General features: G+C 40.3%; 1 protein-coding gene across 3 annotated transcripts in view; it reads left to right on the top strand.

The window, feature by feature from the left end:
- Nucleotides 1–25,150, top strand: part of LOC139765906 (kinesin heavy chain-like) — a 909,514-nt gene that overhangs the window by 740,790 nt on the left and 143,574 nt on the right. The window contains exon 18 of one of the 3 annotated variants that reach the window (XM_071693867.1): nucleotides 16,146–16,178. The exons of 1 other annotated variant lie outside the window; for it this stretch is intronic. In XM_071693867.1, the coding sequence (XP_071549968.1) occupies nucleotides 16,146–16,178 (33 nt within the window). Of the gene's footprint in view, nucleotides 1–16,079; nucleotides 16,179–25,150 lie in introns of all 3 variants that reach the window. One more of the 3 variants, XM_071693860.1, reaches the window with a different exon arrangement.

The raw sequence follows: 25,150 nt of genomic DNA, 5'->3' as shown, positions 1-25,150 counted from the left end.
AGTGAGCCATCTCTACATTGGCTGTTGGGTTCGTTTCCCTCGCTTAGGTTGGTATTTTTATTCTCTTTCTCATCCATGTGGGTTGTTGGCATGCAGTCATGAAACACACACTGTGTTACACATAACACCTGACAATATGTAACTCACCTAACTCTATTCCTAACTCAGTTTTCATGTTGTGCCCACTGTGTTAAACCTGCATCATAGCAAAATTTCCCATTAGGTAAATGAATTTCATGAGATAGGGCTCCACAAATGCAAAACTTTCCCCTTCCTTTACTAGTAAGTAATTGCTGTGAGCCAGATCACATCCTTCCAAGTTTTTCATCTCTTTGGAGCTGGTTGATACCTGGGTACCTGACATAACCTAAGCGTGTATTTATCTATGTATGTATGCAAGGTTGAGTCATGGTACATATACAAAGTTAAGAAGCAGGGCAACATAAGTGGAAAAGTCTCTTCCCAAAATATGCCAGTAGTATTCTTCTACACACACACACACACACACACACACACACACACACACACACACACACACATACATATGAGCATCCATTGTGTGCAAGTGGTTAGCATTGTGACCCACCAATCTAGTAGGCCTTGGTTTTAGTCCCAGACAGGGCAGACGGTTGATGGTGGACCCAGCCGTTTATTCTATCCTACAGAGACAGATGATGAATGAGTACTTGGGGTGTGTGTGTATGCAAAAGGTGAAGAAATGGTATTTATCAAATGTTAAGTGATGGGGCAACACATGTGTAAAACCCTATCCTATTAAGACAAAAATATAATCACACTCTCACACACAAATACATATATTTCTTACTTCTTGCACCAGATATCCCTTCCATCTTTATGAAACTCCCACAGCATGCAGGAAATAGGCCATGTCTACTGGTTAGGATGATGGGTCATAAAGTGTATCTTTGCAGGGAGAGTGTGGGTCATTTGAGCAGTAAGTATTCAGTGTCTTCATTGTGATTGTTGCAATGTGAACATGAAGTGTCCTGGGATGTGCTGAATCAGTGTGTGTGTAATAATGCAGGGATGGATGCTGAAAATAGGCTGGTGATTGGGAATAATTGGCTTGAAAAGAGCACACATGGGAGAATAAGAAATTGTTTTGGAAGGGGGCTACTAGTGTGAGAAAACAAATAAACAAATGGATTGTCAGTGAAGGGGGCAAATGGAAAATTGGTGAAGAGGAGATAGAGTGAGTACTTTGAAGGATTGCTGAGTGTGTTTGATGATATATTGGCAGATGTATGGTTTTAGGTTGGGGAGGTACACAAAATGAACGAGTCATTGCAAGTGGTTTGTTGAAGACAGAAGAGGTGATAAAAATCTTGCATAAGATGATGAAATGTGGCAAAGCATCTGGAATGAATGGTATAGCAGTTAGATTTTTAAGGAAAAGGGTGACTGTGTTGTTGAGTAACTAGTTATGATTTTCAATATATGTATGGATCATGATGAGGTACCTTAGGATTGCTGGGACACATGTATAGATAGTGTCACTCTATAAAGGCATGGGGAACAAAGGTGAATATTTGAATTACTGAGGTATAAGTTTGTTGAATGTACCTGGTAAGTTGTATGGAAGAATAGTGATTGAGAGGGTGGTAGCATGCACAGAGCATTAAATTAGGGAACAACAATGTGGTTTCAGGATGTGTGGATAAGTTGTTTGCCATGAAGTATGTGTGTGAGAAATACTTAGAGAAACAGAAAGATTTGTATATGGTATTTGTGGGTCTGGAGAAGGCATATGATGCTTTGTGGAAGGTGTAACAAATATATGGTATGGGAGGAAAGCTATTATTGGCAGTGAGGAGTTTTTATCAAGAGAATAAAGCATAAGTGTGAGTAGGGAAAGAGGTGGGGGGTGAGTGTTTCCAGGTGAGGGTGGGTCTGTGGGAGGGGGGTGTGCAGTGTTACCATGGTTGTTTAATTTGTTTACAGATGGAATGGTAAGTGTGATAAATGCAAGGTCTTCAAGAGAGGGGCTGGTAAGCAGCCTGTTGGGGTGAGGGGGTTCTGGGATTTGTGTGAAAAATGCAAAAGCTTATGTCTGAATTTGGAAGATTGTGTGAAGGGAGAAATCTAGGAGTAAATATGAATAAAAGCAAGGTTTTAAAATTTAGCAGTGCAAAGAGACAGATTAGTTGGGATGTGATTTTGAATGGAGAGAGTGTGGGGGAATTAAAGTGCTTTAGATACCTGACAGTGGACATGACAGCTGATGGAACCATTGAAGCTGATGTGAGTCTTGAGTTGAAAATTCTGGAAGTAATGAGGAATGTGTGGAAAGAAACACCAGTATCTGGGAGGACAAAAATGATATTTGAAGATATAGTAGTCCCAGTGGTGTTTTATGGATGTGAGGCATGAGCTATAGATGAGAATGTACAGAAGAGGATGAATGTGTTGGAAATTAAATATCTGAGAAAAGTGTGTGTGATGTTAGGAGGGTTGATAAAGTAATTGTGTCAATCTCTTTCTTTATGTGAGAGTTATGTTCTGCTAAAACCTTGCACAAAGAGAAATTTAATAGAGTGAATCAGTGAAGATACAAAGAATAATGAAGTTTTGGTGCACCTTGTACTGCACAGATCCTCACGGAAGTGCATTGTTACAGCATGAAAACTAGAAGTAGAAGTAGGCTCCTCACAGAAAAGCAATATGGCATATAGTGATCCCACATAAAGTGAGGGTTAAAGGTAATGATTGGGTAAGAAAGAGTATGGTTTAAAGAGCTGAAATGGATGTGCTGAAATGGTTTTTACATGTAGAGAATGAGTATGGAGAGGTTGACAGAAAGGATATATGTGACAGACATGGAGGAGAAAAGGAGGATAGGGGCAACCAAGTTGGAGTGATGTGTTTTACAGGGGACAATGTGCTGTCATTGGACTGAACCAGGGCATAAGAAACAGCCGGGGGAAACCACAGAAAGATCTATGGAGCTGTGGTTTTAGTGCATCACACATGCCAGGTGGAGAATGAATGTGAGCAAATGAGTTCTTGTCTGTGTTCCTGGTGCTAGCTCAGAAACTTGGGAAGGGTACATCAAGGGTGAAAGTTATGAGGGATCCTGTGATAATAAGAAACGATGTTTTTACTGTTGAAGGGAAGGGTGGTGTCCATAGTCCAGATATGATAGTGTGACTCATGTTTGTTTAGAGAGTATGATTTTAGATGGTCATATGTTGGTGAAATAGAGTTGAATACAAGGTTATAGAGAGACTGTTGTTTATGTATGTCTGGCCATTTTGATGCAAAAGTTTTTTGTTAAGGTGGTGTTTGCTGGGGCTAGAGGGATCTGAGTCAGAATGGTTGGGAGTGAGCTCTTTCATTTTGAGTGCAGAGGTTGGTGGGTAATTATGAAAATGGATCTAGTGGGAGAGGGCTGATACGGTTCAGTGAAGTGAGTGCCCAATGCACTGGAGAGGAAGTATATTGAAAATTCCACTGCTTCAGTGTGCAGGTGTTGAATGCTTGTTGTTGCTCAGCAGCCACTTATTGTTCCCATTGCTTCATTTTGGATGTCTTGTTTGCTCTGGATTGTGAGTTAGTGGCTGGTAGGCAGCCAACAACCAGGGAGGTATATTACCAGTACTACCCACCTGGGTATTGGGAGGGTTAGTGACATTTGCACAGTGAGGAAGCACTTTAGTGGTTGCCAGGCTGCACTCCTCTGACCCAGGCAGCTGTCTTTTCTTTCTGCCTCACTGTCATGTGGACTACTGGAATTCTGTCTACAAACATACAATCTCTCCTTATCATATGTAACACTTGACAACACTTAGCTCACACACCTCATTCTTTGTAACTAGATTTTCCTGCTGTGAGCTTAATGCCCTAACCCTGCATTCTGGCAAAATAGCAGGAGCAGTAGATAGAAGTAGTAGGTAGGGACATTTAGGCAGGAGCATTAGGTAGAAACAATAGGCAGAAGTAGTAGGTAGGAGCATTATATAGTAGTATTCATTAGGAACATTAGGCAGGAGCCTTTGCAAACACTGCACTAGAGTTGCCCTCTGCCAGTGGCCTGTTAAGGGTGAGACACTAAAGGCTAAGAAGTGGTACTGGAGTTCTTCATTTAAGGAAACTCTCTTGCTGTGGCCACCCCTTTAAGGTAGTTCCAGTTGGAACAGGCATCAGAGAATGGTTTGGTGAAGAGAAGAGGTAGTGAAATCTTTGCAAAAGATGAAATCTGGCAAGGTGGCAGGTTTGGATGGTATTGTAGTTGAATTCATTAAGAAAGTGGTTGAGTGTTGTTGATTAGTTGATAAGGATATTCATTGTATGTATGAATCATGGTGAAGTGCCTGAGGATTGGCAGAATTCATGCATAATGCCATTGTACAAAGGCAAAGGTAATAAAGTGAGTCTTCAAACTACAGGGGCATAAGTTTGTTGTTTATTTCTGGGAAATTGTATGGGAGGGTATTGATTGAAAGGGTAAATGCATGTACAAAGCATCAGATTGAGGAGGAGTAGTATGGATTCAGAAGTGGTAGAGGATGTGTGGATCAGATGTTTGCTTTGAAGAATGTATGTGAGAAGTACTTAGAAAAACAGTTGGGTTTATATGTGGTATTTATGGATCTAGAGATGACATATGGTAAGGTTGATAGAGATGCTTTGAAGAAGGTCTTAAGAGTATATGGTGTGGAAAGTAAGCTGCTAGAAGCAGTGGAAAGGTTTTATCAAGGATGTAAGACATGTGTACGAGTAGGAAGAGGAGAGAGTGATTGGTTCCCAGTGAAGGTCGGACGACAGCAGGGGTGTGCGATGTCCTCATGGTTGTTTAATTTGTTTATGGTTGGGGTAGTTTGGGAGGTAAATGCAAGAGTTTTGGAGAAGGGGGCAAATATGCAGGCTGTTGGGGATGAGAGGGCCTAGGAAGAGAGTCATTTGATGTATACTGATGATACAGCACCGATGGCTGATTCAAGTAAGAAACTGCAGAAGTTGGTAACTGAGTTTGGGAAAGTGTGTGAAAGTTGAGAGTAAATGTGAATAGGAGCAAGGTTATTAGTTTCAGCAGGGTTGAGGGACAAGTTAGTTGGGATGTAAGTTTGAACGGAGATACATTGGAAGAAGTGAAGTGTTTTAGGTATTTGGGAGTGGACTTAAAAGCAAATGGAACCATAGAAGCAGAAGTGAGTCACAGTGTGGGGAAGGGGGCAAAGGTTCTTGGAGCAATGAAGAATTTGTAGAAGGAGAGAATGTTATCTCAGAGAGCAAAAATGGGTATATTTGAAGAAACAGTAGTTCCAACAATATTATATGGTTGCAAGGCATGGGCTATATATAGGGTTGAACACGGAGGGTGGATGTGTTAGAAATAAAGTGTTTGAGGACAATATGTGGTGTGAGATGGTTTGATCGAGTAAATAATGAAAGGGTAAGAGAGATGTGTAGAAATAAAAAGAGTGTGGTTGAGAGAGCAGAAGAGGATGTGTTGAAATGTTTTGGTCATAGGAAGAGAATGAGTGAGGAAAGAATGACAGAGAGGATATATGTGTCAGAGGTGGAGGGAACAAGAAGTGGGAGACCAAATTGGAGGTGGAAGGATGGAAAGAAAAAGATTTTGAGTGATTGGGACCTGAACATATAGGAGGATGAGAGGCATGCAAGAAATAGAGTGAATTGGAATGTCGTGATGTACCAGGGTCGATGTTCTATCGATGAACTGAACCAGGGCATATGAAATGGCTGGAGTAAACCATGGAAAGGTCTGTGGGACCTGGATGTGGATAGGAATTGTGGTTTGGTGCAGTACACATGATAGCTAGAGACTGAATGTGAATGAAGGTGGCCTTTTGTATCTGTTTTCCTGGCGCTACTTCACTGATGCGGAAAATATCAATCATGTATGATGAAAATATGAGAAATATATATTATATTTTTCATTATTTTTGATTGCCGTCTCCTGTGTCAGTAAGGTAGCACTAGGAAAGAGATGAGGAACAGCCAATCCACTCATATATATATATTTTTATTCATTTATTATACTTAGTCACTGTCTCCCGTGTTAGCGAGGTAGCGCAAGGATACAGACGAAAGAATGGCTCAACCCACCCACATACACGTATATATACAAAATGCCCACACACGCACATATATCTACCAATACATTTCAACGTATGCATACACATACATACACGGACATATATGCACATGTACATATCCATGCTTGCTGCCTTCATCAGTTCCTGTCGCTACCTCGCCACACATGAGCATGAGGTAGCGCTAGGAAAAGACAACAAAGGAAACATTCGTTCACACTGTCTCTAGCTGTCATGTGTAATGCACCGAAACCAATGCTCCCTTTCCACATCCAGGTCCCACAAAACTTTCTATGGTTTACCCCAGACATTTCACTCTATTCCTTGCATAACTTTCACCCTCTTGTATGTTCAGGCCCCAATCCCTCAAAATCTTTTTCACTCCATCCTTCCACCTACAATTTGATCTCCCACTTCTCGTTCCCTCCACCTTTGACACATATATCCTCTTTGTCAATCTTTCCTCACTCATTCTCTCCATGCAACCAAACTATTTCAATACACCCACTTCTGCTCTCGCAACCGCACTCTTTTTATTGCCACACATCTCTCTTACCCTTTCCTTACTTACTTGATCAAACCACCTCACACCACATATTGTCCTCAAACATCTCATTTGCAACACATCCACCCTCCTCTGCACAGCCCTATCTATAGCCCATGCCTCGCAACCATATAACATTGTTGGAACCACTATTCCTTCAAACATACCCATTTTTGCTCTCTGAGATTACGTTCTTGCCTCCCACACATTCTTCAACGATCCCAGAACCTTCGCCTCTTCCCCCATTATGTGACTCTCTTCCACTTCCATGGTTCCATCTGCTGCCAAATCCACTCCCAAATATCTATAACACTTCACTTCCTCCAGTTTTTCTCCATTCAAACTTACCTCTCAGTTGATGTGTCCCTCCACCCTACTGTACCTAATAACCTTGCTTTTATTCACATTTACTCTCAGCCTCTTCTTTCATGCACTTTACCAAACTCAGTCACAAGCTTTTGCAGTGTCTCACCTGAATCAGCCATCAGCGCTGTATCATCAGTGGACAACATCTGACTCGCTTCCCAAGCCCTCTCAACCACAAGAGACTGCATACTTGCCCCTCTTTCCAAAACTTGCATTCACCTCCCTTACAACCCCATCCATAAACAAATTAAACAACCATGGAGACATCACGCACCCCTGCCACAAAACGACATTCATTAAGAACCAATCACTTTCCTCTCTTCCTACTCGTACACATGCCTTACATCCTTGATAAAACCTTTTCATTGCTGCTAGCAACTTACCTCCCACACCATATACTCTTAATTCTTTCCACAAAGCATCTATATCAACTCTGTCATATGCATTCTCCATATCCATAAATGCTGCATGCAAATCCATTTGCTTTTCTAAGTATTTCTCACAAACATTCTTCAAAGCAAAGACCTGATCCACACATCCTCTACCACTTCTGAAACCACACTGCTTTTCCCCTTCCAAATGCCCATACATGCATATATACATACATATATATATATATACATAGAAGAAAGATCATGAGAGGCAAGTGTTTTGGGAGCAGCTGAGTGAGCGTGTTAGCAGCTTTGATGCACGGGACCAGGTTATAGTAATGGGTGATTTGAATGCAAAGGTGAGTAATGTGGCAGTTGAGGGTATAATTGGCGTACATGGGGTGTTCAGTGTTGTAAATGGAAATGGTGAAGAGCTTGTGGATTTGTGTGCAGAAAAAGGACTGGTGATTGGGAATACCTGGTTTAAAAAGAGATATACATAAGTATACAAATGTAAGTAGGAGAGATGGCCAGAGAACGTTATTGGACAATGTGTTAATTGATAGGCGCATGAAAGAAAGACTTTTGGATGTTGATGTGCTGAGAGGGGCAACTGGAGGAATGTCTGATCATTATCTTGTGGAGGCGAAGGTGAAGATTTGTAGAGGTTTTCAGAAAAGAAGAGAGAATGTTGGGGTGAAGAGAGTGGTAAGAGTAAGTGAGCTTTAAAGGAGACTTGTGTGAGGAAGTACAGGAAGAGATTGAGTGCAGAATGGAAAAAGGTGAGAGCAAGTGATGTAAGGAGAGTGGGGGAGGAATGGAATGTACTGAGGAAAGCAGTGATGGCTTGTGCAAAGGATGCATGTGGCATGAGAAAGGTAGGAGCTGGGCAAATTAGAAAGGGTAGTGAGTGGTAGGATGAAGAAGTAAGATTGTTAGTGAAAGAGAAGGCATTTGGATGACTTTTGCTGGAAAATAGTGAAAATGACTGGGAGATGTATAAAAGAAAGAGGCAGGAGGTCAAGAGAAAGGTGCAAGAGGTGAAAAAGAGGGCAAATGAGAGTTGGGGTGAGAGAGTATCATCAAATTTTAGGGAGAATAAAAAGATGTTTTGGAAGGAGGTAGATAAAGTGCGTAAGACAAGAGAACAGATGGGACCATCGGTGAAGGGGGCTAATGGGGAGGTAATAACAAGTGGTGGTGAAGTGACGAGGAGATGGAGTGAGAATTTTGAAGGGATTGTTGAATGTGTTAGATGATAGAGTGGCAGATATAGGGTGTTTTGGTCGAGATGGTGTGGGAAGTGAGAGGGTTAGGGAGAATGGTTTGGCAAACAGAGAAGAGGTAGTGAAAGCTTTGTGGAAGATGAAAGACGGCAAGGGGGCAGGTTGGATGATATTGCAGTGGAATTTATTAAAAAAGGGGGTGACTGTGTTGTTGACTGGATGGCGAGAATATTCAATGTATATATAGTTAAAGATGAAGTGCCTGAGGATTACTGGAATGCATGCATAGTGCCATTGTATATAGGCAAAGGGGATAAGAGTGAGTGCTCAAATTACAGAGGTATAAATTTGTTGAGTATTCCCTAGGAAATTATTTGGAAAGGTATTGATTGAGAAGGTGTAGGCATGTACACAGCATCAGATTGGGGAAGAGCAGTGTGGTCTCAGAAATAGTAGAGGTTAGGTGGATCAAGTGTTTGCTTTGAAGAATGTATGTGAGAAATACTTAGAAAACCACTGGATTTGTATGTAGCAATTATGGATCTGGAGAAGGCACATCATAAGGTATTAAGAGTATATAGTGTGGGAGGTAAGTTGCTAGAAGCAGCGAAACGTTTTTACCAAGGATGTAAGGCATGTGTACAAGTAGGAAGAGAGGAGAGTGATTGGTTCCCAGTGAATGTTGGTTTGCGGCAGGGGTGTGTGATGCCTCCGTGGTTGTTTAATTTGTTTATGGATGGGTTGGTTAAGGAGGTAAATCTAAGAGTTTTGGAGAGATGTGAAGTATGCAGTCTGTTCTGGATGAGAAAACTTAGGAAGCGAGTCAATTGTTGTTAGCTGATGATACAGCGCTGGTGGCTGATTTGGGTGAGAAACCGCAGAGGTTGGTAACTGAGTTTGGTAAAGTTTGTGAAAGGAGAAAGTTGAGAGTAAATGTTAATAAGAGCAAGGTCATTAGGTTCAGTAGGGATGATGGTCAAGTTAATTGGGAGGTAAGTTTGAATGGAGAATAACTGAAGGAAGTGAATTGTTTTAGATATCTGGGAGTCGGCTTAGCAGCGGATAGAACTATAAAAGTGGAAGTGAGTCACAGGATGGGGGAGGGGGTGAAAGTTTTGGGAGCATTGAAGAACGTGTGAAAGTTGAGTACATTATCACAGAGGGCAAAAATGGGTATGTTTGAAGGAATAGTGGTTCCAAAAAATGTTATATGGTTACGAGGCATGGGCTATAGATCGGGTTGTGTGGAGCAAGATGGATGTTGTTGGAAATGAAACGTATGAGGACAATATATGGTGTGAGGTGGTTTGATTGAGTAAATAATGAAAGTGTAAGAGGGATGTTTAGTAATGAGTGTTGAAATGGTTTGGACACATGGAGAGAATGAATGAGGAAAGATTGACAAAGAGGACAAAGAGGATATGTGTCAGAGGTAGAGGGAACAGGGAAAAGCAGAAGACCAAATTGGAGGCGGAAGGATGGAGTGAAAAATATTTTGAGTGATCAGGGCCTGAACATGCAGGTAGGTGAAAAGCATGCAAGGAATAGAGCGAATTGGAAGGATATGGTATACTGGGGTTGATGTGCTGTCAGTGGATAGAACCAGGGCATGTGAAGCACTGGGGTAAACCATGGAAAGATCTGTGGGGCCTGGATGTGGAAAGGGAGCTGTGGTTTCAATTCATTACATATGACAGCTAGAGACTGAGTGTGAACGAGTGTGGCTTTTTTTCTCTTTTTGTGGTGCTACCTCACTGGAGGGGGAAGCTATTTCATGTGTGGCAGGGTGGTGATGGGAATGGATGAAGGCAGCAAGTATGAATATATACATGTGTATATATGTTTATGTCTGTGTATGTATGTGTATGTATTTGTTGAAATGTATATGTATGTATATGTGTGTGTATGGGCATTTATGTATATACATGTGTGTGATTCACTTCCACTTCCATGGTTCCATCCACTGCTGAATCCACTCCCAGATATCTGAAACACTTCACTTCCTCCAGTTTTTCTCCATTCAAACTTACCTCCCAAATGACTTGTCCCTCAACCCTACTGTACCTAATAATCTTGCTCTTATTCACACACACACACACACACACACACACACACACACACATATATATATATATATATATATATATATATATATAGACCAAATTGGAGGTGGAAGGGTGGAGTGAAAAATATTTTGAGTGATTAGGGCCTGAACATGCAAGAGGGTGAAAGGCGGGCAAGGAATAGAGTGAATTGGATCGATGTGGTATACCGGGGTGGACGTGCTGTCAGTGGATTGAATCAGGGCATGTGAAGCGTCTGGGGTAAACCATGGAAAGCTGTGTGGGGCCTGGATGTGGAAAGGGAGCTGTGGTTTCGGGCATTATTGCATGACAGCTAGAGACTGAGTGTGAACGAATGAGGCCTTTGTTGTCTTTTCCTAGTGCTACCCCGCACACATGAGGGGGGAGGGGGATGGTATTCCATGTGTGGCGAGGTGGCGATGGGAATGAATAAAGGCAGACAGTGTGAATTGTGTGCATGGGTATATATGTATGTGTCTGTGTGTGTATATATATATGTACATTGAGATGTATAGGTATGTATATTTTGCGTGTGTGGACGTGTGTGTATATGCATGTGTATGGGGGGTGGGTTGGGCCATTTCTTTCGTCTGTTTCCTTGCGCTACCTCGTAAACGCGGGAGACAGTGACAAAGCAAAATAAATAAATAAATGAATAAATATATATATATATATATATATATATATATATATATATATATATATATATATATATATATATATATATATATATTTTCCTTGCGCTACCTCGCAAACGCGGGAGACAGCGACAAAGTATAAAAAAAAAAAAAAAAATATATATTTTTTTTTATTTTGCTTAGTCACTGTCTCCCGCGTTAGCGAGGTAACGCAAGGAAACAGACGAAAGAAATGGCCCAACCCACCCACATACACATGTATATACATACATGTCCACCCATGCACAATATACATACCTATACATCTCAATGTACACATATATATACACACACAGACATATACATATACACACATGTACATAATTCATACTGTCTGCCTTTATTTGTTCCCATCGCCACCCCGCCACACATGGAATAACAACCCCCTCCCCCCTCATGTGTGCGAGGTAGCGCTAGGAAAAACACCAAAGGCCCCATTCGTTCACACTCAGTCTCTAGCTGTCATGTAATAATGCACCGAAACCACAGCTCCCTTTCCACATCCAGGCCCCACACACTTTGCATGGTTTACCCCAGACGCTTCACATGCCCTGGTTCAATCCACTGACAGCACGTCGACCCCGGTATACCACATCATTCCAATTCACTCTATTCCTTGCCCGCCTTTCACCCTCCTGCATGTTCAGGCCCCGATCGCTCAAAATCTTTTTCACTCCATCTTTCCACCTCCAATTTGGTCTCCCACTTCTCGTTCCCTCCACCTCTGACACATATATCCTCTTGGACAATCTTTCCTCACTCATTCTCTCCATGTGACCAAACCATTTCAAAACACCCTCTTCTGCTCTCTCAACCACACTCTTTTTATTTCCACACATCTCTCTCACCCTTACATTACTTATTCGATCAAACCACCTCACACCACATATTGTCCTCAAACATCTCATTTCCAGCACATCCACCCTCCTGCGCACAATTCTATCCATAGCCCACGCCTCACAACCATACAACATTGTTGGAACCACTATTCCTTCAAACATATCCATTTTTGCTTTCCGAGATAATGTTATCGACTTCCAAACATTCTTCAAGGCTCCCAGAATTTTCGCCCCCTCCCCCACCCTATGATCCACTTCCGCTTCCATGGTTCCATCCGCTGCCAGATCCACTCCCAGATATCTAAAACACTTCACTTCCTCCAGTTTTTCTCCATTCAAACTCACCTCCCAATTGACTTGACCCTCAACCCTACTGTACCTAATAACCTTGCTCTTATTCACATTTACTCTTAACTTTCTTCTTCCACACACTTTACCAAACTCAGTCACCAGCTTCTGCAGTTTCTCACATGAATCAGCCACCAGCGCTGTATCATCAGCGAACAACAACTGACTCACTTCCCAAGCTCTCTCATCCCCAACAGACTTCATACTTGCCCCTCTTTCCAAAACTCTTGCATTCACCTCCCTAACAACCCCGTCCATAAACAAATTAAACAACCATGGAGACATCACACACCCCTGCCGCAAACCTACATTCACATATATGTGTGTGTGTGTGTGTGTGTGTGTATGTGTGTGTGTGTATGAGTGGTTGGCCATTTCTTCGTCTTTTTCCAGGCGTGATGTCTCCATGGTTGTTTAATTTGTTTATGGATTGGGCAGTTAGGGAGGTGAATGCAAGAGTCTTGGAGAGAGGGGCAAGTATGCAGTCTGTTCTGGATGAGAGGGCTTGGGAAATGAGTCAGTTGTTGTTCGCTGATGATACAGCACTGGTGGCTGATTCATGTGAGAAACTGCAGAAGCTGGAGACTGAGTTTGGTAAAGTGTATGAAAGAAGAAGGCTGAGAGTAAATGTGAATAAGAGCAAGGTTATTAGGTTCAGTAGGGTTGAGGGACGAGTCAACTGGGAGGTAAGTTTGAATGGAGAAAAACTGGAGTAAGTGAATTGTTTTAGATATCTGGGAGTGGATTTGGCAGCAGATGGAACCATGGAAGCGGAAGTGAATCATAGGGTGGGGAGGGGGCAAAAGTTTTGGGAGTGTTGAAGAATGTGTGGAAGTCGACAACGTTATCTCGGAAAGCAGAAATGGGTATGTTTGAAGGAATAGTGGTTCCAACAATGTTATATGGTTGCAAGGCATGGGCCATAGATAGAGTTGTGCGGAGTAGGTTGGATGTGTTGGACATAAGATGTTTGAGGACAAAATGTGGTGTGAGATGGTTTGATCGAGTAAGTAATAATACGGTAAGAGAGATGTGTGTTAATAAAAAGAGTGTGGTTGAGAGAGCAGAAGAGGGTGTTTTGAAGTGGTTTGGTCACATGGAGAGAATGAGTGACGAAAGATTGACCAAGAGGATATATGTGTCAGAGGTGGAGGGAAAGAGGAGAAGTGGGAGACCAAACTGGAGGTGGAAAGATGGAGTGAAAAAGATTTAGAGTGATTGGGGCCTGAACATGCAGGAGGGTGAAAGGCGTGCAAGGAATAGAGTGAATTGGAACAATGTGGTATACCGGGGTCGACGTGCTGTCAATGGATTGAACCAGGGCATGTGAAGCATCTGGGGTAAACCATGAGAAGTTCTGTGGGGCCTGGATGTAGAAAGGGAGCTGTGGTTTTGGTGCATTATACATGACAGCTAGAGACTGAATGTGAACGAATGTGGCCTGTGTTGTCTTTTCCTAGCGCTACCTCACGCACATGCAGGAGGAGGGGGTTGTTATTTCATGTGTGGTGGGGTGGCGATGGAAATGAATAAGGGCAGACAGTATGAATTATGTACATGTATATATATGTATATGTCTGTGTGCGTATATGTATGCATACGTTGAGATGTATAGGTATGTATATGTGTGTGTGTGGATGTGTATGGATATACATGTGTATGTGGGTGGGTTGGGCCATTCTTTTGTCTGTTTCCTTGCGCTACCTCGCTAACGCGGGAGACAGCGAAAAAGTAAACTAAATAAATGATAAATGTATATATACATATTCATACTTGCTGCCTTCATCCATTCCTGTCGGAACCCTGCCACACATGAAATGACACCCCCCCTCTTTGTTTACCTTTAATAACAAAGGCCCCAATGAAGGAGAAAAGTCTTCTGAATGACAGAAGGTTGACAAAGTAAAATAGAAAAACCATGTGTGGAAACAAGAGGGGGGAGAGAGAGAGGGCGTGAGAGAGAGGATATGTGAATGATATATTTGAATGAAAGATATTAAATGAAGCCAGTAAACATGGGTTTAAGGAGACAGGACATATGAGCAACAGTGATGATCCAGTGTAAGATGTAACCATGCATCACTTCAGCATTCCTTAGTAAGGATGATAGTGACAACATAAGTACCAGAAGCTTATAACCTCTTCATAGGGAAATCAGATCTCAAGACAGATATCATGGAGAGAGGATTTTGCATTGATCACCCCTCATAAGATGAGAAGATGGCGCTGAAGATGTGAGGTGTACTTGAAGAGTTGATATTGTTAGTTCCAGTTTATGTGTTGTTGCTCACTCTATAGAAAGGCTATATAATATAAATCATCATTCAGAAATATTTACATACCTATATATGATATGCGAGTGGTTAATCAAAATTTACCCCAAAAACCACTGAAGCCAACAGACTTGAAAACCTGTACTGGCTGATGATTAGTATAGAATTATTGAAAACTGTTGTGGTAGATTCTTGGTGATGTGATGTGTAAAGAGAAAACTGCTGCAACATTCAGAAATATGATGATTTTTTTTGACTGATATAATAACTTGGCAACAGAACTATCTGACTTTTCTATAGTTGGTAATGTCACTAGATATACAGAAATGGTGATGTTCCTCGGATACAGTAATTGTGATATCGCTCAGTATACACTAATTGTAATGTTGCTCAGTGAATAAGAATGATAGTGTTGTTCAATTTGCAGTAATGATAATGTTGCTCACTGTGCAATTATGGCATTGCCGCTCAGTTTACAGAAATGGTGATGCTGATTGGTATGCAGTAATGGTAATGTCGCTCAGTATACAGTAATGGTAATGTCGCATAGTATACAGAAGTGGTAATGCCACCCAGTATACAATATCATAATCACTGTTGTGTTCCTCTTGAACTTGAGAATGATTGGAAAATAAATTATTGGTTCTCTAAAATACTCAGTATTGGAAAATAAGATATTGGTTCTCTAAGATATTTAGGACTGTGGGAGACTCCAACAACTTAGACACTGACTACACCATATACTCTTAGCCTTTAGCATGATTACATAGCCTTGTAAGTCTTCTTTGTCAACCATTATGTTTTCTTTATTGTAAGATATGTGAGAAGTTATGTTTTTTTACATAAAATCTCCTTAGTTCATTATTCAAAAGAAATAAAGTTTTTATGCATGTGCTAAGGGAAGACATTTTGACCTGGGACTAAAGGAAAGAGTAATGTCTTTCCCAGAATTGCTTGCTTATATCATAGAATCAGTTAATTAGATTAGCTACCTTTCCTTTATCAACTATGTCAGTGCATTGCATAGGCTTAGGAAATTATGTTTGTCATATCCATATGGATACAGCTTTTTGGTCGCACTGTGTGAGAAGCAGTGCTGCTGTTCAACCATGGTTACTTAAGAAAGCAGTGGCTCAGCACAGTCCAGCCAAGATACCTCTGTTTTGAATCGGATCATTAGAGTAAAGTCAGACCCCGAGAATCAAAGCAAACCAGGAAGTAGAGTAGATAATCCAGGATAGGCTCAATTTTGCATATTTCCTGGTCTTTCTCAGTTTTGCCGGATTTCGGTGGGCTCAGCACCTCAATGAGGTCTCTCTTCTTCTTCACGAAACTATTAGCTTGCGTCACTGGACTCCCAGAGGCTCGACAAGGTGAGTCCCTGGGCTCTAAGGGTTATAGGCACCCAGAACTCCTGGCCACTCAAGGTTTCTTCAGACTTTCCCCAAGCTCTTCAGACTACCCCAGGCCCCTTCAAAACTATCAGTCTCTTTGAGCCGAAGTAATTGATAAAGACCAGTGAGCGACTGATATTCTGTATCGCACTTTTATACCTAACAGTTTCGATAGCGAAAAAATTTAGGTGGAATTCTAAAGTCCTTTTACTTATTTTCAAGCAGCGTACTGTACATGGTATTGATAAAAGTCCGATAAATAGCACTCGCAATCTGGCCTTGCTCATAAGGTGAGGACACTGTGGACGGTCCATCACATGACCCTCTTTATATTCCGCCAGAGTTTAGCATTAGCTAAGCTTGGCCTGTTTGATGAGATCCAACCTTGCCTTGGCCCCACCTTGGTCTCTTTATGACCCTTGTTTGGCCCTACAAAGTCTCTGCCCGCTCTCTCTTGCCCTTATGTGCCTCCGTGCTTGTATTTTTTAATGCTATTTGTAAGATAATGTTTGCACTGATGCAATTTGTTTAGTATATTTTAAAAGACTTCCTTTTATTAGCTGAAAGTCTGGAGGCTCTTTTCTTTATTTGTACAGTAGTGAATTTCACTGATTTGATTAAATGAAGGCTGCTGCTATTTCCAGTATTCACTGAAGGCTCTGCTTTTTGCTCTGCACCAATGGGCAGCAAATGCTTGTCAGGTGTATCTGATGGTCATCCATCTGGGACTCGCCTTGTCTCCTCTGAGTTCACTGAATTATCACCATGTGGAGTATACAGCTTCTTAGCCTGCTTTGCCCAGTTTTCCCTTATGATTACATCCCTTATGATTACATCACAGTATTGCTGGTCTTAAGTTTGCATACTCGTGGAAGTAAGTTTGTGCTTTGTGAATCTTTGTTCTGCATGATTGCCATGTTTGACCTGCTGTCATCATCTGGAGTAAAATATCTTAATCACTTATATGGAGATAATTTTTTCTTTGTATATAGTCAACTTTGCTTTCACTCAGTCTGTGTTTACTCAGGTGTTGATAGAATTACCTGTATGTAATTGTACTTTGAATTTCTGTGTTGTGAATGCCTCATTGGTGTACATAAACTGATAAAAGCTGCATGTTAACATTTTATGAGATAGATAAGGTTAATGTGGGCTACATGTGAAGTTTCATATTACTTTTGCCACATTTATTGACTGAAAATCCAAATAAATATCTACAAATTACACAAAATGTTGACTTGCTTACTCCTGATTTAAAGTTAAAATTTTTTAAAATGCATACTTAATATTTGAATTTAACTTTTAATCTTTACATGAGAGTTTATCAGGGTGTCATTGTGTGCGAATATAATCTTTTATCATCAGTATGGTATATGTGAGTGATGTATTCACATGTAGCCTATAACAGGTGTCTAAATGCTTTCCATACATGTCCACAAAAATTGCTTGTCTTGCTACCAAAGTAGACAGCTGATGCTAAGCTGTCTGCTAATGCATTTATCACTGCACATGTTCATATCTTAGTTTTCAACATCTATCAGTAACACTCAAAACATTTACCAAAGAATTCTGATCGCTTGTTTTAACTGCATAAAAACTAGTTTGTAAATGATTTACACATGTTATGGTTATAAAGATTAGAGTGTAATGAAGCCTCTAACTTCAAATTCAGGTTTATATTATCTGACAACTCTCTTGAAAATAAAAATAGGAAAAAACGGGAAACAAAACACATGTTTAAGAATAACTAGGAATGATTACTGCACTGGTACTAGTCACATTGTTAGAATTGGATTAAAGGATTTCATTAATCACATACTGACAAAATATATTTAGACACTTCCCCACAAGATGGCTTTTGATGCCTCCCCACCATACCATGGCATGTACATTACTTCCATCAACCTCACAAGGAAAGGAGAGTCACACTACTTGTCATCTGTAAATTGGTGCAGCAACTTTGTTTCACATCCTGAGATGAAATGATATTTGGTATAATTCAAAAGTTACTTTTGATTATTGTAGCAAATGACTTCCCTGACTTATCCACATCAAAATATAATAGGCTGTGTGACGTATTCAAGCCAGTATCATGATTAGAGTAAAGTTGCATTCATCAAGTGTGGACACTGCTGATTCCACTGGGTTTCCTTCAACAAGTGCTTCATGATGCTGAAGGATGTTGTAACAATCAAGAGTTTGATTCATACTATCAGTCCTGTTTCCCATTTTCAGACATTCAGACTCACACTCATCTTAAGTCTGTATTAATACATATTGATGTATATTAGTATACAAACCAATTAGTAACACCTAGAGCATTACCATATTGATTTTCCAATTCTATACAACCGTTATGTAAAGGAAGCACATGCCTAGCTCCTTAGACTAGGAAGACCATGTGTACATTCTAGACAAATATCTCAAAAACAGAAACAAGAAAAGAAAAAATTTTGTCATGATTTGTCAGAGCAAGGTATTTGAGAATCTGTAGAAGACGACCAGTGAGTGGAACTGCCATCTGAAACACAAAACAGATTTATAGTTATTTCATTTCTTCACTCCATACAGCCCATATTGGGTTTCCACTGGCTGAATTATAGCAGTTTATATACCAAGTAAACCAGAGGTTTTCTGCATTCAGTTGAGCTTGGAGGACAGATACCTTCCATTCTTTTATGATCCAAGTAACAGAATCTTTGCAGAGGAGCCATTATTACTTCCTGACACTTGCCTTGTATGTATTAGCCAAGTTATAACCCTCAATAAACAAACAGAACAGCTGTAATAATGTCATTACACCGAAAAGGAACTACTCATGACCCAGAGGTCTGCAATCCTTAGGAACTGCCCTTTCTGCGGCACTAGAGAGGGTGCCTCAAGTTAATGAGTTGAGGTGTGTGTATGTGTAATAACCTACATGTAATTACCTATTTGTACTGTACAAAGAAGGAGTTTTATATTAATGGGGCCCCTTATTCTTGAACCCTCTCTACTACCATACAACTTTTTAAAATTTTGTATGGCATCTGCATTTACTATTTCCTCATTTGGTCTATTCCATTCATCCACCACTCTCATGTTGTGAAATTTCTTTTGTTAGCAAGATTCTTGTTTAATTTCATGATATGTTCTTAGGTTTTTCTACCCTGCATCTCTCAAAGAAACTGTACACTGTCACTGTCATCAGTCTGGTGAAAAACTTTGAGGGTGTGATCAGATCATCCCATACTCTTCTCTCCTCTGTAGTAGGTAAATTTAAGGCCCCAAGCCTTTCCTTTCATCTCAGGTCTCTCCATTGTGGTACATGTTTTTTCCTCTCATACCTCTTCATGCTTCTTTAGGTGTGGTGTCCAAAATAAGGAAGCATATTCTAGTTTTACTTTTATGCAGGAAATGAACAACTTGTTGACCATTGCCTCACCCATGAACTTGAATGCAATTTTCATACTTGCTGACCGATAGTTGGTCTGTTATTATCTAATAAGGAGGAACATTGGTGACTGATTAGGGATATTATCAACTCCCAAGTTTCTCTCAAATGCAGATTCTTCCATTCTTTACTGTGACTCATCCTCGTTACATTTGCTTGAGTTTTCTTTTATCAATCATATTTCAGAGCAAGTTTGGAGTCTGTTTAGGTTCCCTTTTAAGTAAATGCAATCTTCCTTACTTTTTAATTTCCTCATGACCTTTGCATCATATGGAAACATATCTAGGTAGGAATACAGTCTTACTGGCAGGTAATTTATATGTATATAGAAGAGTAATCATCCCTGGACAGAACCTTACTGCTTTCTGTAGATGATTCCACCCATTTTGAGAAGGCTTCTCTAACATGCGTCCTTTGCTTCTATCCGCTAAGACAATCTTTCCAATGAAGGAGTTTCCACCTTACACCTGCTGTGTGATCCAGCTTCTTAATCAGCCTCTCGTGCAGTTCTATTTCAGTTGTTTTTATGGCAGTCCATATACAAACAATCCATCCAGCTCTCTTTTGTCAAATATGGAACGTGTTCACACATAGATATCTAAGAGGTTTGTTACACCTTTCCCTGAGACTGTTTTGTCTCTCACTTAGGTGATCTCTCTGCAAGAAGTCATCCATTTGCTTTCTGATTATATTTTCCAGTACCTTACAGACCTCTCTTCTAAGGGAGACTGGTCTGTAGGTCAACCTTTCTTCCTTGTTTTCTTTCTTATAAATATGAATGACATGTGCTATTTTCCACTCCTTTGGCACTTTGCATGTCTCCAGTGACATCTTGAACAGGATTTCAACAAGCTTGTCAAATGTATCTGCATACATCTTCAAAACATATACAGAAATTTCATCAGGACCATGAGCTTTAATGAGTTAAGCCCTTTAGCATCTTTTTTATGTTAGCTTAGGCCCTAATCAAGGCCATTCCATTGACGTTCTATATCATTTTGCTTGATTTATTATACTTAATCGCTGTTTCCCATGTCAGCAAGGTAGCGCCAGGAAATACATGGAGAATGGCTCATCCACCAATATGCACACACACACACACACACACACACACACACACACACACACACACACATAAATATATATATATATATATATATATTTTTTATTATACTTTGTCGCTGTCTCCTGCGTTAGCGAGGTAGCACAAGGAAACAGACGAAAGAATGGCCCAACCCACCCACATACACATGTATTTACATACACGTCCACACACACACATATACATACCTATACATATCAATGTATACATATATATATATACACACAGACATATACATATATACACATGTACATAATTCATACTGTCTGCCCTTATTCATTCCCGTCGCCACCCCGCCACACATGAAATGACAACCCCCTCCCCTGCATGCATGCGAGGTAGTGCTAGGAAAAGACAACAAAGGCCACATTCATTCACACTCAGTCTTTAGCTGTCATGTATGATGCACCGAAACCACAGCTCCCTTTCCACATCCAGGCCCCACAGAACTTTCCATGGTTTACCTCAGATGCTTTACATGCCCTGGTTCAATACATTGACAGCACGTCGACCCCGGTATACCACATCGTTCCAATTCACTCTATTCCTTACATGCCTTTCACCCTCCTGCATTTTCAGGCCCCAATCACTCAAAATCTTTTTCACTCCATCTTTCCACATCAAATTTGGTCTCCCACTTCTCCTCGTTCCCTCCACCTCTGACACATATATCCTCTTTGTCATTCGTTCCACACTCATTCTCTCCATGTCACCAAACCACCTCAAAACACCCTCTTCTGCTCTCTCAACCACAATCTTTTTATTACCACACATCTCTCTTACCCTTTCATTACTTACTCGATCAAACCACCTCACACCACATATTGTCCTCAAACATCTCATTTCCAGCACATCCACCCTTCTCTGCACAACTCTATCTATAGCCCACACCTCGCAACCATATAACATTGTTGGAACCACTATTCCTTCAAACACACCCATTTTTGTTTTACAAGATAACGTTCTCGACTTCCACACATTTTTCAACACTCCCAGAACTTACACCCCCTCCCCCACCCTATGATTCACTTCCACTTCCATGGTTCCATCCACTGCCAAATCCACTCCCAGATATCTAAACACTTCACTTCCTCCAGTTTTTCTCCATTCAAACTTACCTCCCAGTTGACTTGTCCCTCAACCCTACTATACTTAATAACCTTGCTCTTATTCACATTTACTCTCAGCTTTCTTCTTTCACACACTTTACCAAACTCAGTCACCAGTTTCTGCAGTTTCTCACCCGAATCAGCCACCAGTGCTGTATCATCAGTGAACAACAACTGACTCACTTCCCAAGCTCTCTCATCCACAACAGACTGCATACTTGCCCCTCTTTCCAAAACTCTTGCATTCACCTCCCTAACAACCCCATCCATAAACAAATTAAACAACCATGGAGATATCACACACCCCTGCCGCAAACCAACATTCACTGAGAACCAATCACTTTCTTCTCTTTCTACACGTACACATGTCTTACATTCTCGATAAAAACTTTTCACTGCTTCTAACAACTTGCCTCCCACACCATATATTCTTAGTACCTTCCACAGAGCATCTCTATCAACTCTATCATATGCCTTCTCCAGATTCATAAATGCTACATACAAATCCATATATATATGAATATATATATACCCTAGCCGGAGCCAAGTACCCATTCTATCGACCAACCCCTCGGAGTTGATGAACAGCTGGGTTGACCGTGGACTGACTGCCACAACCAGGATTTGAACCTGTGCACTCAACCCAGTGCTCTCTAAATCTCCTTCCCATTCCATCCTTGGTGCTAGGGCTGTAGTGTCTTCCACTGTAGAAACGCTTTTGACTGTGTCATTCCATTCTTCACATATCCATATTTACGAGAGCTGCTCTTTATCTGACAGTTGACTCCTAATGAATCAAAGGAAAAGTTTTTGATTTTTTCTCTACTCCTTTGTCTGCATTATTCTTTTAAAATTTCCTCATTTCTCCTTTTAGTCCTGTTATGATCATTCCCTGTTCATTTCTTTATTATTGCTATCTGAATGGTGTGTTGCCTATGCCTTCATTGTAGCACATCTCGAAGCTCTTTTACTTTCTGACATCTTACTGAACCTTACAATTTTTTTGTGGTAAGAGATACTGATGTTTTTACTCATTTATTGTAAATTTCACAAAAACCTTCACCACAGTGCCCTGGTTCATGGCTATTCAACTCTGTTTTCCAGTTTATGTTATCATAGATTTTGTTGTCTTGTGTAGTTTACATGATTATACCTCTTCTTTAAGTCTTATCTAATTTCTGCTGTTTATTTTCTGACATGACTATATGTCTTCCTTGTTGTATCTCATTTCTGCTCTGCTACTTTCATATACCACTACGCCATACTTAACCATTACATGTTCACTTTCTTCCCAAGATGGTTTATCATAATTATATAATTTTCTCAATGTCCATGCTAATATGTATGAAGATAAGATCTAGTGGTGATGGTGTATTGGCACTTCTAGTAAAGTTGATGCATTAGTCCCCCTAATTGTAGTGTGTTCATTAATTTGATGGTATAAGAAGCTTTTCTGTATACACTAAAAAATTGCATCTCCATAATTCCCAGTCACCATAAATGTGTGTGTAATCATCTATTTATACTGTATGGGGAGGGAGTTTTGTACCTGTGCCCCCCATCTTTTGAACATTCTCTACTATCATACATCTTTCCAAATTACTGAATGCTGTATGCATTTACCTTATCTTCATTTCTTTTATTCCATTCATTCACCACTCTCATATTCTATTAGCACTTCTTCATATCTTTTTCTACAAATGACTTGCTTAATTTCATATAAAATGCTATGGTTACTCTATTCCTACATCTGTCAAAGAATTGTTAACTGTCTCCATCATCATTCTATTTTAAAAACTCAGTTGTTGTGATCACCTTTCCATGTAATTCAGTCCCCTTAATTCTGGTACCATCTTTCTTGCTCTCTGCCAGACCTTCCCTATTACCTCCTTATGCATTTTTAGGTGATAGGCAAACTTAAGCATATTCTAGTTTTGGCTTTATTCAAGATGTTAACAGTTTCCCTAGTATTTCCTTGCCTATGAACTTGAATGCAATTCTGGTATTTGCAAGAAGACAGTTGGTCTCCATAATTCTTCTAAGATAGGATCCTTGCAACAGGTTATGAATGATGTTGACTACCAAGTCTTTCCTACACAGAGATCCATACAGCATATTTCTTACTTGATGATAATCATATCAAGGAATTCTTTTGTTGTGCCCTATCCTCTGCATTTACTTGGTTTGGTTTATCAACTGTATATCAGAACAACTTTGGAATCTGTCAAGGTTCCCTTGCAGTCCTCCATGCTTCTCTCTTCACTCATGACATTTGCGTCATATTTAGATATATTCAGGTCAGAGTCCTGTCCTGATGAGTCATTTACTCAGATCAGGAAGCATAATGTTCTTAACACTTTGATGTCCTCAACGCATTTTAAGAGGTTCCAGTGACATGCATCTTTTGTTCCTTTCCACACAGATAATCTTCCATCCTTTTCATGAGTCCTCCCCTTATTCTTGCTTGGTGATATAGATTCTTAATCAGCCTCCCATTCAGTGCAGTGTCAAAAGCTTAATGGCAGTCCACTGATCTGAGATGGAGCTCTCTTGCATAGAAATTTAAGAGGTTTATTACACATGACCTCCTTTCCCTAAAACTGTCTTTTTTTTTCCTCTCACTTAAGGAATTCCTCCTTTGCAGAAAGTCATCCATTTACTTTTTCAGTACCTTACAGACCATATTCTTCAGAAAAATTGATCTGTAGTTTAAGGCACGTAATTACCATTTTGTATTATATGGGGAGAGAGTTTTACGCTCATGGGGCCCCTTGAACATTCTCTACTACCATACAGCATTTAAGATTTATGTATGATGTTTGGATTACCATGTCTTCAGTCAGCCTGTTCCATTCATCCACCACTCATTTACCATAAAAGTATATCTTTACCTCCTTATTAACAAGTATTTTACTTTATTTCATATGTTGTTTGATTACTCTGTCCCTATGTCTGTCACAGAACTATTCACTGTCCACATCCTTTGTCTCTAAAAATTTAAAGATTGTGATCAGTCCCTGTTCACTCTTTTCTCTTTCAAGGTGGGTAAAACCAAACCTCCAGCCCTTTTGTTTACCATAGTTCTCATGATTTTGGTAACATCTTTGTTGCCCTTCTGTATGAGCTCTTGTGCCTCTTTAGGTGAGTTAACAAACCTGAGAAGCATATTCTAGTTTTGGCGTTATGTAGGATGTGAATAGCTTGCTAAATATTTCTTCATCAATATATTTGAAAGTTATTGTGATATTTGCCAGCAGTCACTTTGTCATGTTAATTATTCTCCTAAATTCTCCTAATATGGGACTCT

The sequence above is a fragment of the Panulirus ornatus genome, chromosome 4 (genome assembly GCF_036320965.1).
Source record: "Panulirus ornatus isolate Po-2019 chromosome 4, ASM3632096v1, whole genome shotgun sequence".
NCBI lineage: Eukaryota > Metazoa > Arthropoda > Malacostraca > Decapoda > Palinuridae > Panulirus > Panulirus ornatus.
Note: the sequence above shows the minus strand (reverse complement) of the source record. Positions and strands in the feature narration are given on the sequence as shown.